Source organism: Oncorhynchus nerka, linkage group LG4 (genome assembly GCF_034236695.1).
Source record: "Oncorhynchus nerka isolate Pitt River linkage group LG4, Oner_Uvic_2.0, whole genome shotgun sequence".
NCBI lineage: Eukaryota > Metazoa > Chordata > Actinopteri > Salmoniformes > Salmonidae > Oncorhynchus > Oncorhynchus nerka.
This window is the reverse complement of record NC_088399.1, coordinates 100,199,177-100,214,176: the sequence shown is the minus strand read 5'-3', so window position 1 is coordinate 100,214,176 and position 15,000 is coordinate 100,199,177. Positions and strand designations below refer to the sequence as shown.

The window sequence follows — 15,000 nt, the reverse complement described above, 5'->3', positions numbered from 1 at the left end:
TCTGTCCAGTCTCAACGTCAACAGTGAAGAGGCGACTCCCGGGATGCTGGCCTTCTAGGCAGAGTTCCTCTGTCCAGTCTCAACGTCAACAGTGAAGAGGCGACTCCTGGATGCTGACCTTCTAGGCAGAGTTCCTCTGTCCAGTCTCAACGTCAACAGTGAAGAGGCGACTCCGGGATGCTGGCCTTCTAGGCAGAGTTCCTCTGTCCAGTCTCAACGTCAACAGTGAAGAGGCGACTCGGGGATGCTGGCCTTCTAGGCAGAGTTCCTCTGTCCAGTCTCAACGTCAACAGTGAAGAGGCGACTCCTGGATGCTGGCCTTCTAAGCAGAGTTCCTCTGTCCAGTCTCAACGTCAACAGTGAAGAGGCGACTCCTGGATGCTGGCCTTCTAAGCAGAGTTCCTCTGTCCAGTCTCAACGTCAACAGTGAAGAGGTGACTCCGGGATGCTGGCCTTCAAGGCAGAGTTCCTCTGTCCAGTCTCAACGTCAACAGTGAAGAGGCGACTCCGGGATGCTGGCCTTCTAGGCAGAGTTCCTCTGTCCAGTCTCAACGTCAACAGTGAAGAGGTGACTCCGGGATGCTGGCCTTCTAGGCAGAGTTCCTCTGTCCAGTCTCAACGTCAACAGTGAAGAGGTGACTCCGGGATGCTGACCTTCTAGGCAGAGTTCCTCTGTCCAGTCTCAACGTCAACAGTGAAGAGCTGACTCCGGGATGCTGACCTTCTAGGCAGAGTTCCTCTGTCCAGTCTCAACGTCAACAGTGAAGAGGTTACTCCGGGATGCTGACCTTCTAGGCAGAGTTCCTCTGTCCAGTCTCAACATCAACAGTGAAGAGGCGACTCCCGGGATGCTGGCCTTCTAGGCAGAGTTCCTCTGTCCAGTCTCAACGTCAACAGTGAAGAGGTGACTCCGGGAGGCTGACCTTCTAGGCAGAGTTCCTCTGTCCAGTCTCAACGTCAACAGTGAAGAGGTGACTCCGGGAGGCTGGCCTTCTAGGCAGAGTTCCTCTGTCCAGTCTCAACGTCAACAGTGAAGAGGTGACTCCCGGGCTGCTGGCCTTCTAGGCAGAGTTCCTCTGTCCAGTCTCAACGTCAACAGTGAAGAGGTGACTCCGGGATGCTGGCCTGTAGGCAGAGTTCCTCTGTCCAGTCTGAACGTCAACAGTGAAGAGGCGACTCCCGGGCTGCTGGCCTTCTAAGCAGAGTTCCTCTGTCCAGTCTCAACGTCAACAGTGAAGAGGTGACTCCGGGATGCTGACCTTCTAGGCAGAGTTCCTCTGTCCAGTGTCTGTGTTCTTTTGCCCATCTTAATATTTTAATTTTATTGGCCAGACTGAGATATGGCTTTTTCTTTGCAACTATGTCTATAACTTCCATAGATCTCAGAGATAGCCTATAGGTCTATAACTAACATAGAACACATAGATAGCCTATAGGTCTATAACTACCATAGAACACAGAGATAGCCTATAGGTCTATAACTACCATAGAACACAGAGATAGCCTATAGGTATATAACTACCATAGAACACAGAGATAGCCTATAGGTCTATAACTACCATAGAACACAGAGATAGCCTATAGGTCTATAACTACCATAGAACACAGAGATAGCCTATAGGTCTATAACTACCATAGAACACAGAGATAGCCTATAGGTCTATAACTTCCATAGAACTCAGAGATAGCCTATAGGTCTATAACTACCACAGAAAACAGAGATAGCCTATAGGTCTATAACTACCATAGAACACAGAGAAATCCTATAGGTCTATAACTACCATATAACTCAGAGATAGCCTATAGGTCTATAACTACCATAGAACTCAGAGATAGCCTATAGGTCTATAACTACCATAGAACTCAGAGATAGCCTATAGACCTATAACTTCCATAGAACACATAGATAGCCTATAGGTCTATAACTACCATAGAACACAGAGATAGCCTATAGGTCTATAACTACCATAGAACACAGAGATAGCCTATCGGTCTATAACTACCATAGAACTCAGAGATAGCCTATAGACCTATAACTTCTATAGTACTCAGAGATAGCCTATAGACCTATAACTTCTATAGTACTCAGAGATAGCCTATAGGTCTATAACTACCATAGAACTCAGAGATAGCCTATAGACCTATAACTTCCATAGAACACAGAGATAGCCTATAGGTCTATAACTACCATGGAACACATAGATAGCCTATAGGTCTATAACTACCATAGAACACAGAGATAGCCTATAGGTCTATAACTACCATAGAACACAGAGATAGCCTATAGGTCTATAACTACCATAGAACTCAGAGATAGCCTATAGGTCTATAACTACCATAGAACTCAGAGATAGCCTATAGGTCTATAACTACCATAGAACTCAGAGATAGCCTATAGACCTATAACTTATATAGTACTCAGAGATAGCCTATAGGTCTATAACTACCATAGAACACAGAGATAGCCTATAGGTCTATAACTACCATAGAACTCAGAGATAGCCTATAGACCTAAAACTTCTATAGTACTCAGAGATAGCCTATAGGTCTATAACTACCATAGAACTCAGAGATAGCCTATAGACCTATAACTTATATAGTACTCAGAGATAGCCTATAGGTCTATAACCACCATAGAACACAGAGATAGCCTATAGGTCTATAACTACCATAGAACTCAGAGATAGCCTATAGGTCTATAACTACCATAGAACACAGAGATAGCCTATAGGTCTATAACTACCATAGAACTCAGAGATAGCCTATAGGTCTATAACTACCATAGAACTCAGAGATAGCCTATATGTCTATAACTACCATAGAACTCAGAGATAGCCTATAGACCTATAACTTATATAGTACTCAGAGATAGCCTATAGGTCTATAACTACCATAGAACACAGAGATAGCCTATAGGTCTATAACTACCATAGAACTCAGAGATAGCCTATAGACCTAAAACTTCTATAGTACTCAGAGATAGCCTATAGGTCTATAACTACCATAGAACTCAGAGATAGCCTATAGACCTATAACTTATATAGTACTCAGAGATAGCCTATAGGTCTATAACTACCATAGAACACAGAGATAGCCTATAGGTCTATAACTACCATAGAACTCAGAGATAGCCTATAGGTATATAACTTATATAGTACTCAGAGATAGCCTATAGGTCTATAACTACCATAGAACACAGAGATAGCCTATAGGTCTATAACTACCATAGAACACAGAGATAGCCTATCGGTCTATAACTACCATAGAACTCAGAGATAGCCTATAGACCTATAACTTCTATAGTACTCAGAGATAGCCTATAGACCTATAACTTCTATAGTACTCAGAGATAGCCTATAGGTCTATAACTACCATAGAACTCAGAGATAGCCTATAGACCTATAACTTCCATAGAACACAGAGATAGCCTATAGGTCTATAACTACCATGGAACACAGAGATAGCCTATAGGTCTATAACTACCATAGAACACAGAGATAGCCTATAGGTCTATAACTACCATAGAACACAGAGATAGCCTATAGGTCTATAACTACCATAGAACTCAGAGATAGCCTATAGGTCTATAACTACCATAGAACTCAGAGATAGCCTATAGGTCTATAACTACCATAGAACTCAGAGATAGCCTATAGACCTATAACTTATATAGTACTCAGAGATAGCCTATAGGTCTATAACTACCATAGAACACAGAGATAGCCTATAGGTCTATAACTACCATAGAACTCAGAGATAGCCTATAGACCTAAAACTTCTATAGTACTCAGAGATAGCCTATAGGTCTATAACTACCATAGAACTCAGAGATAGCCTATAGACCTATAACTTATATAGTACTCAGAGATAGCCTATAGGTCTATAACTACCATAGAACACAGAGATAGCCTATAGGTCTATAACTACCATAGAACTCAGAGATAGCCTATAGGTCTATAACTACCATAGAACTCAGAGATAGCCTATAGACCTATAACTTATATAGTACTCAGAGATAGCCTATAGGTCTATAACTACCATAGAACACAGAGATAGCCTATAGGTCTATAACTACCATAGAACTCAGAGATAGCCTATAGACCTAAAACTTCTATAGTACTCAGAGATAGCCTATAGGTCTATAACTACCATAGAACACAGAGATAGCCTATAGGTCTATAACTACCATAGAACTCAGAGATAGCCTATAGGTCTATAACTACCATAGAACACAGAGATAGCCTATAGGTCTATAACTACCATAGAACTCAGAGATAGCCTATAGGTCTATAACTACCATAGAACTCAGAGATAGCCTATAGGTCTATAACTACCATAGAACTCATAGATAGCCTATAGACCTATAACTTCTATAGTACTCAGAGATAGCCTATAGGTCTATAACTACCATAGAACACAGAGATAGCCTATAGGTCTATAACTACCATAGAACTCAGAGATAGCATATAGACCTATAACTTCCATAGAACACAGAGATAGCCTATAGGTCTATAACTACCATAGAACACAGAGATAGCCTATAGGTCTATAACTACCATAGAACACAGAGATAGCCTATAGGTCTATAACTACCATAGAACTCAGAGATAGCCTATAGACCTAAAACTTCTATAGTACTCAGAGATAGCCTATAGGTCTATAACTACCATAGAACTCAGAGATAGCCTATAGACCAGAGATAATAGGTCTATAGAACACAGAGATAGCCTATAGGTCTATAACTACCATAGAACACAGAGATAGCCTATAGGTCTATAACTACCATAGAACTCAGAGATAGCCTATAGGTCTATAACTACCATAGAACACAGAGATAGCCTATAGGTCTATAACTACCATAGAACACAGAGATAGCCTATAGGTCTATAACTACCATAGAACTCAGAGATAGCCTATAGGTCTATAACTACCATAGAACACAGAGATAGCCTATAGGTCTATAACTACCATAGAACACAGAGATAGCCTATAGGTCTATAACTACCATAGAACACAGAGATAGCCTATAGGTCTATAACTACCATAGAACACAGAGATAGCCTATATACCTATAACTTCTATAGTACTCAGAGATAGCCTATAGACCTATAACTTCTATAGTACTCAGAGATAGCCTATAGGTCTATATCTTCCATAGAACACAGAGATAGCCTATAGGTCTATAACTTCCATAGAACTCAGAGATAGCCTATAGACCTATATCTTCTATAGTACTCAGAGATAGCCTATAGGTCTATAACTACCATAGAACACAGATATAGCCTATAGGTCTATAACTACCATAGAACACAGAGATAGCCTATAGGTCTATAACTACCATAGAACTCAGAGATAGCCTATAGACCTATAACTTCCATAGAACACAGAGATAGCCTATAGGTCTATAACTACCATAGAACACAGAGATAGCCTATAGGTCTATAACTTCCATAGATCTCAGAGATAGCCTATAGGTCTATAACTACCATAGAACACAGAGATAGCCTATAGGTCTATAACTACCATAGAACACAGAGATAGCCTATAGGTCTATAACTTCCATAGAACTCAGAGATAGCCTATAGGTCTATAACTTCCATAGAACTCAGAGATAGCCTATAGGTCTATAACTACCATAGAACTCAGAGATAGCCTATAGGTCTATAACTACCATAGAACACAGAGATAGCCTATAGGCCTATAACTACCATAGAACACAGAGATAGCCTATAGACCTATAACTTCTATAGTACTCAGAGATAGCCTATAGGTCTATAACTTCCATAGAACTCAGAGATAGCCTATAGATCTATAACTTCTATAGTACTCAGAGATAGCCTATAGGTCTATAACTACCATAGAACTGAGAGATAGCCTATAGGTCTATAACTACCATAGAACACAGAGATAGCCTATAGGTCTATAACTACCATAGAACTCAGAGATAGCCTATAGACCTATAACTTCTATAGTACTCAGAGATAGCCTATAGGTCTATAACTTCCATAGAACTCAGAGATAGCCTATAGACCTATAACTTCTATAGTACTCAGAGATAGCCTATAGGTCTATAACTACCATAGAACTCAGAGATAGCCTATAGGTCTATAACTACCATAGATCTCAGAGATAGCCTATAGGTCTATAACTACCATATAACTCAGAGATAGCCTATAGGTCTATAACTACCATAGAACACAGAGATAGCCTATAGGTCTATAACTACCATAGAACACAGAGATAGCCTATAGGTCTATAACTACCATAGAACACAGAGATAGCCTATAGGTCTATAACTACCATAGAACTCAGAGATAGCCTATAGACCTAAAACTTCTATAGTACTCAGAGATAGCCTATAGGTCTATAACTACCATAGAACTCAGAGATAGCCTATAGACCTATAACTTCTATAGTACTCAGAGATAGCCTATAGGTCTATAACTACCATAGAACACAGAGATAGCCTATAGGTCTATAACTACCATAGAACACAGAGATAGCCTATAGGTCTATAAATTCCATAGAACTCAGAGATAGCCTATAGGTCTATAACTACCATATAACTCAGATATAGCCTATAGGTCTATAACTACCATAGAACTCAGAGATAGCCTATAGACCTATAACTTCTATAGTACTCAGAGATAGCCTATAGGTCTATAACTTCCATAGAACTCAGAGATAGCCTATAGACCTATAACTTCTATAGTACTCAGAGATAGCCTATAGGTCTATAACTACCATAGAACTGAGAGATAGCATATAGGTCTATAACTACCATAGAACACAGAGATAGCCTATAGGTCTATAACTACCATAGAACTCAGAGATAGCCTATATACCTATAACTTCTATAGTACTCAGAGATAGCCTATAGGTCTATAACTTCCATAGAACTCAGAGATAGCCTATAGACCTATAACTTCTATAGTACTCAGAGATAGCCTATAGGTCTATAACTACCATAGAACTCAGATATAGCCTATAGGTCTATAACTACCATATATCTCAGAGATAGCCTATAGGTCTATAACTACCATAGAACTCAGAGATAGCCTATAGGTCTATAACTACCATAGAACACAGAGATAGCCTATAGGTCTATAACTACCATAGAACTCAGAGATAGCCTATAGGTCTATAACTACCATAGAACACAGAGATAGCCTATAGGTCTATAACTACCATAGAACACAGAGATAGCCTATAGGTCTATAACTACCATAGAACTCAGAGATAGCCTATAGGTCTATAACTACCATAGAACTCAGAGATAGCCTATAGACCTATAACTTATATAGTACTCAGAGATAGCCTATAGGTCTATAACTACCATAGAACTCAGAGATAGCCTATAGACCTATAACTTCTATAGTACTCACAGATAGCCTATAGGTATATAACTACCATAGAACTCAGAGATAGCCTATAGACCTATAACTTCTATAGTACTCAGAGATAGCCTATAGGTCTATAACTACCATAGAACTCAGAGATAGCCTATAGGTCTATAACTTCCATAGAACACAGAGATAGCCTATAGGTCTATAACTACCATAGAACACAGAGATAGCCTATAGGTCTATAACTACCATAGAACTCAGAGATAGCCTATAAGTCTATAACTACCATAGAACACAGAGATAGCCTATAGGTCTATAACTACCATAGAACACAGAGATAGCCTATAGGTCTATAACTACCATAGAACACAGAGATAGCCTATAGGTCTATAAATTCCATAGAACTCAGAGATAGCCTATAGGTCTATAACTACCATAGAACACAGAGATAGCCTATAGGTCTATAACTACCATAGAAGCTCAGAGATAGCCTATAGGTCTATAACTACCATAGAACACAGAGATAGCCTATAGGCCTATAACTACCATAGAACTCAGATATAGCCTATAGGTCTATAACTACCATATAACTCAGAGATAGCCTATAGACCTATAACTTCTATAGTACTCAGAGATAGCCTATAGGTCTATAACTACCATAGAACACAGAGATAGCATATAGGTCTATAACTACCATAGAACTCAGAGATAGCCTATAGGTCTATAACTACCATAGAACACAGAGATAGCCTATAGGTCTATAACTACCATAGAACACGGAGATAGCCTATAGGTCTATAACTACCATAGAACTCAGAGATAGCCTATAGGTCTATAACTACCATAGAACTCAGAGATAGCCTATAGACCTATATCTTCCATAGAACTCAGAGATAGCCTATAGACCTATATCTTCCATAGAACACAGAGATAGCCTATAGACCTATATCTTCCATAGAACTCAGAGATAGCCTATATACTTATATCTTCCATAGAACATAGAGATAGCCTATAGACCTATATCTTCCATAGAACTCAGAGATAGCCTATAGACCTATATCTTCCATAGAACTCAGAGATAGCCTATAGACCTATAACTACCATAGAACTCAGAGATAGCCTATATGTCTATAACTTCCATAGATCTCAGAGATAGCCTATATGTCTATAACTACCATAGAACACAGAGATAGCCTATAGGTCTATAACTTCTATAGAACACAGAGATAGCCTATAGTTCTATAACTACCATAGAACACAGAGATAGCCTATAGGTCTATAACTTCCATAGAACTCAGAGATAGCCTATATGTCTATAACTTCCATAGAACTCAGAGATAGCCTATAGGTCTATAACTACCATATAACATAGAGATAGCCTATAGGTCAATGTGGCAGTAGGTCTATAACTGCTAAATGTCAACTAAGTCAAAATAGGCTGGCTAAAGCCAACAAATGAAAATGGGTTATTTCATGAATCTCTCTCCTTGCTGTGATGGGAGATTTATCAAATAAACAATCAAAATGGCATACGAATCACACAATGAAACAATAACAATGCTAGAATCGGTAAGAGACAGCTGTGCCATTCTGGAGAGAGACTGGCCTATATTTTCACCTCTCCCCTTCTTCCTGTCTCAACATTTGAATTTATACTCAAGCCACAGTATCTTCAAACATATTTAAGATGTTTTTGTTAACTGACAGCCGCAACTCAGTAATCAGCTAGGCCTGTTGTCACTCTGCTGCCCATGAGCTTGTGATATGAAACAATACACAGCTATTTTTCTTTTTAAATAAGCTAATGATCCTTGATTCCTCTGTGGCTAAATCATGTTGATTTTGAAGGACTTCATGTACACTGATCAACAAATAAAGGGAACACTTAAACAACACCATGTCACTCCAAGTCAATCACACTTCTGTGAAATCAAACTGCCCACTTAAGAAGCAACACTGATTGAGAATACATTTCACATACTGTTGTGCAAATGGAATAGACAACAGGTGGAAATTATAGGCAATTAGCAAGACACCCCCAATAAAGGAGTGGTTCTGTAGTTGGGGACCACAGACCACTTCTCAGTTCCTATGCTTCCTGGCTGATGTTTTGGTCACTTTTGAATGCTGGCAGTGCTTTCACTCTAGTGGTAGCATGAGACGGAGTCTACAACCCACACAAGTGGCTCAGGTAGTGCAGCTCATCCAGGATGGTACATCAATGCGAGCTGTGGCAAGAAGGTTTGCTGTGTCTGTCAGCGTAGTGTCCAGAGCATGGAGGTGCTACCAGGAGACAGGCCAGTACATCAGGAGACGTGGAGGAGGCCGTAGGAGGGAAACAACCCAGCAGCAGGACCGCTACCTCCGCCTTTGTGCAAGGAGGAGCAGGAGGAGCACTGCCAGACCCCTGCAAAATGACCTTCAGCAGGCCACAAATGTGCATGTGTATGAGGGCCCGACGTCCACAGGTGGGGGTTGTGCTTACAGCCCAACACCGTGCAGGACGTTTGGCATTTGCCAGAGAACACCAAGATTGGCAAATTCGCCACTGGCGCCCTGTGCTCTTCACAGATGAAAGCAGGTTCACACTGAGCACATGTGACAGACGTGACAGAGTCTGGAGACGCCATGGAGAACGTTCTGCCTGCAACATCCTCCAGCATGACCGGTTTGGCGGTGGGTCAGTCATGGTGTGGGGTGGCATTTCTTTGGGAGGCCGCACAGCCCTCCATGTGCTCGCCAGAGGTAGGTTGGCCCTGGGTTCCTCCTAATGCAAGACAATGCTAGACCTCATGTGGCTGGAGTGTGTCAGCAGTGGGCGGATGCTTTAGTCCAGGTCTGGGAGGAGATCCCTCAGGAGACACCTCATCAGGAGCATGCCCAGGTATTGTAGGGAGGTCATACAGGCACGTGGAGGCCACACACACTACTGAGCCTCATTTTGACTTGTTTTAAGGACAAGTTGGATTTTAGTGTCCCCTTTATTTTGGTGTTATCCCAGGTGTTCTGTCTAGAATGGTGTTATCCCAGGTGTTCTGTCTAGAATGGTGTTATCCGGCGATTTGCATTTTGCCAAATGTTTGAAAGTGCTGTTTTATTGGCTGGTTCAATACAGGAGTTGGGTGTTGTGTTCAGATGAATTGCCGTAATATAAACGTGATTTCTGTGTCTCTGAGCACAGTGGGTGGACGACCTAATGGATTCAGCACCTAATGCGTATGGGTCCGGTACATTTCTCTAATGGCCGGTAAACTCTAATCTTACCGGTAACGTTATCCGGGACAAATCTTCCTTACAGAAACCCTGAATCGCACACATCCACTCCCATTGAAAAACTGGTACAACAATACCCACACACACACACACAGCTACACAACTACGCACACACACATACACAACTACACACACATACACAGCTACACAATTAACACATACACAGTTACACGCACACACGCACACACACACACACACACACACACACACACACACACACACACACACACACACACACACACACACACACACACACACACACACCTCTCTTGGTCCCCAGACTTACTTTTACACTTGGGTAGGGTGTTGCTCCACTGTCCGTTGGACTGGCAGAGAGACTCCACCACCCCCTGCAGGATGTACCCAGAGTGACACAGGAAGTGCACCACGCTGTTCAGGTTGAACTGTGTTCCCTGGGTAACGCCAAAGGTAGGGTTGCCCGGGTGACCGCATGTGATTGCTACGGACAAAAATAAGACACAAATATCCATCACTATCAATGAACCTGAAATCAACTGTCAACACGAGCCAAAAACACATACATTATCGGACGACCGAAGACTACAAGCCCCCTGTAGGACGACCCAAAACTACAAGCCCCCTATAGGACGACCCAAGACTACAAGCCCCATATAGGACGACCCAAGACTACAAGCCCCCTATAGGACGACCCAAGACTACACGTCCCCTATAGGACGACCAAAGACTACAAGCCCCTATAGGACGACCCAAGACTACAAGCCCCTATAGGACGACCCAAGACTACAAGCCCCTATAGGACGACCCAAGACTACAAGCCCCCTACAGGACGACCCAAGACTACAAGCCCCTGTAGGACGACCCAAGACTACAAGCCCCTGTAGGACGACCCAAGACTACAAGCCCCTGTAGGACGACCCAAGACTACAAGCCCCTGTAGGAAGACCCAAGACTACAATCCCCTATAGGACGACCCAAGACTACAAGCCCCTGTAGGACGACCCAAGACTACAAGCCCCTGTAGGACGACCCAAGACTACAATCCCCTATAGGACGACCCAAGACTACAAGCCCCTGTAGGACGACCCAAGACTACAAGCCCCTGTAGGACGGCCCAAGACTACAAGCCCCTGTAGGACGACCCAAGACTACAAGCCCCCTATAGGACGACCCAAGACTACAATCCCCCTATAGGACGACCGAAGACTAGAAGCCCCCTATAGGACGACCCAAGACTACAATCCCCCTATAGGATGACCCAAGACTTCAAGCCCCCTATAGGACGACCCAAGACTACAAGCCCCCTATAGGACCTTCCAAGACTACAAGCCCCCTATAGGACGACCCAAGACTACAAGCCCCTATAGGACGACCCAAGACTACAATCCCCCTATAGGACGACCCAAGACTACAAGCCCCCTATAGGACGACCCAAGACTACAAGCCCCTATAGGACGACCCAAGACTACAAGCCCCCCTATAGGACGACCCAAGACTACAAGCCCCTATAGGACGACCCAAGACTACAAGCCCCCAAGACTACACCCAAGACCCCCTATAGGGACGACCAAGAGCCCCTATAGACTACCCAAGACTACAATCCCCCCTATAGGACGACCCAAGACTACAAGCCCCCTATAGGACGACCCAAGACTACAAGACCCCTATAGGACGACCCAAGACTACAAGCCCCTATAGGACGACCCAAGACTACAAGCCCCCTACAGGACGACCCAAGACTACAAGCCCCTGTAGGACGACCCAAGACTACAAGCCCCTGTAGGACGACCCAAGACTACAAGCCCCTGTAGGACGACCCAAGACTACAAGCCCCTGTAGGAAGACCCAAGACTACAATCCCCTATAGGACGACCCAAGACTACAAGCCCCTGTAGGACGACCCAAGACTACCCAAGACTACAATCCCCTATAGGACGACCCAAGACTACAAGCCCCTGTAGGACGACCCAAGACTACAAGCCCCTGTAGGACGGCCCAAGACTACAAGCCCCTATAGGACGACCCAAGACTACAAGCCCCCTATAGGACGACCCAAGACTACAATCCCCCTATAGGACGACCGAAGACTAGAAGCCCCCTATAGGACGACCCAAGACTACAATCCCCCTATAGGATGACCCAAGACTTCAAGCCCCCTATAGGACGACCCAAGACTACAAGCCCCCTATAGGACGACCCAAGACTACAAGCCCCCTATAGGACGACCCAAGACTACAATCCCCCTATAGGACGACCCAAGACTACAATCCCCCTATAGGACGACCGAAGACTAGAAGCCCCCTATAGGACGACCCAAGACTACAATCCCCCTATAGGACGACCCAAGACTACAAGCCCCCTATAGGACGACCCAAGACTACAAGCCCCCTATAGGACGACACAAGACTACAAGCCCCCTATAGGACGACCCAAGACTACAAGCCCCCTATAGGACGACCCAAGACTACAAGCCCCCTATAGGATGACAGAAGACTACAAGCCCCCTATAGGACGACCCAAGACTACAGGCCCCCTATAGGACGACCGGATACTACAAGCCCCTATAGGACGACCCAAGACTACAAGCCCCTATAGGACGACCCAAGACTACAAACCCCTGTAGGACGACCCAAGACTACAAGCCCCTATAGGACGACCCAAGACTACAAGCCCCATATAGGACGACCCAAGACTACAGGCCCCCTATAGGACGACCCAAGACTACAGGCCCCCTATAGGACGACCGGATACTACAAGCCCCTATAGGACGACCCAAGACTACAAGCCCCTATAGGACGACCCAAGACTACAAACCCCTGTAGGACGACCCAAGACTACAAGCCCCCTATAGGACGACCGAAGACTAGAAGCCCCCTATAGGACGACCCAAGACTACAATCCCCCTATAGGACGACCCAAGACTACAAGCCCCCTATAGGTCGACTCAAGACCACATTTACCTCAAAACCACTATCTCTGGGTACCATATCATAGCCACTATCTCTGGGTACTGTTTCACCCATATCATAGCCACTATCTCTGGGTACTGTTTAACCCATATCATAGCCACTATCTCTGGGTACTGTTTAACCCATATCATAGCCACTATCTCTGGGTTTAACCCATATCATAGCCACTATCTCTGGGTACCATATCATAGCCACTATCTCTGGGTACTGTTTCACCCATATCATAGCCACTATCTCTGGGTACTTACGGACACAGACAGGGGTGCGCCCAGACCAGCGGTGGTCCTGTTCACAGATGCGTACAGACACCCCGATGAGTCTGAATCCCGGGTTACACTGGTAGACCACACTACCTCTGTAGTTATAGTTCTCTCCTATGATCTGACCATTCACTATTGGTTCTGGGGTACCGCAGTGACCCGCTAGAGACGAGGGACAGAACAGAGAGAGACAAAGGATACAGTCACATATGCATACAGGGATATATTCTGTTTGTCATAAATAGGTCCTACATATATAGCCTAAAATAAAAACACAATGGTTGACCAAACACGATGTCTGGTTCTTTGTGAAAATAGCTTAATGTTAATTAAGAGAAGATAAAATACAAAACGGGAATTGAATTTACCGAGACACTGGACCTGAGATCCACTCCAGAGGCCATTGGACATGCACTCTCTGACCCGGGAACCAACCAGCGTATAGCCTGTGTTACAGGAGAAGATGGCTGTCGCTCCGAACACCGTCAGAGTCCCGATCTTATTACCATTCGGAGGAGTGCCCAGGTCCCCACAGGAGATTACTGCGGAGAGGAGAGGAGATGGGAGGAGAAGAGAGGAGAGGAGGGGAGGAGAGGAGTGGAGAGGAGATGGGAGGAGAAGAGAGGGGAGGAGAGGAGGGGAGAGGAGATGGGAGGAGAAGAGAAGAGAGAGAGGGGAGGGGAGAAGAGAGGAGAGAGAGAGGGAGGGGGGGAGGAGAGGAGTGGAGAGGAGATGGGAGAAGAGAGGGGAGGAGAAGAGAGGGGAGAGGAGAGGAGATGGGAGAAGAGAGGGGAGGAGAAAAGAGGAGAGGAGGGGAGGAGTGGAGAGGAGAGGAGAGGAGAGGAGGAGAGGAGTGGAGAGGAGAGGAGAGGAGGGGAGGAGAGGAGTGGAGAGGAGAGGAGATGGGAGGAGAAGAGAGGGGAGGAGAGGAGGGGAGGGACACATTCATATGTTCAACTTGGTTTATTTCATTTGGTTTTGATGTCATCCTTTTTGTTGGATGAAGGTTTCCTCTCTGTGTTCATCAAGGCCAATCTCTCTCGCTCATATCTGTGTTCATCAAGGCCAATCTCTCTCTTCCTATCTGTGTTCATCAAGGCCAATCTCTCTCTCCTATCTGTGTTCATCAAGGCCAATCTCTCTCTCTCCTCTCTGTGTTCATCAAGGCCAATC

At 44.1% G+C, this 15,000-nt stretch overlaps 1 protein-coding gene across 1 annotated transcript in view; it reads right to left on the bottom strand.

Annotated features, from left to right (window-relative positions):
- LOC115127591 (CUB and sushi domain-containing protein 2-like) overlaps positions 1 to 15,000 on the bottom strand; it is a 967,797-nt gene that overhangs the window by 75,463 nt on the left and 877,334 nt on the right. Inside the window, 3 exon segments of the mRNA XM_065018162.1 lie at positions 10,906 to 11,079; positions 13,816 to 13,989; positions 14,196 to 14,369. Of these exon segments, the coding sequence (XP_064874234.1) occupies positions 10,906 to 11,079; positions 13,816 to 13,989; positions 14,196 to 14,369 (522 nt within the window).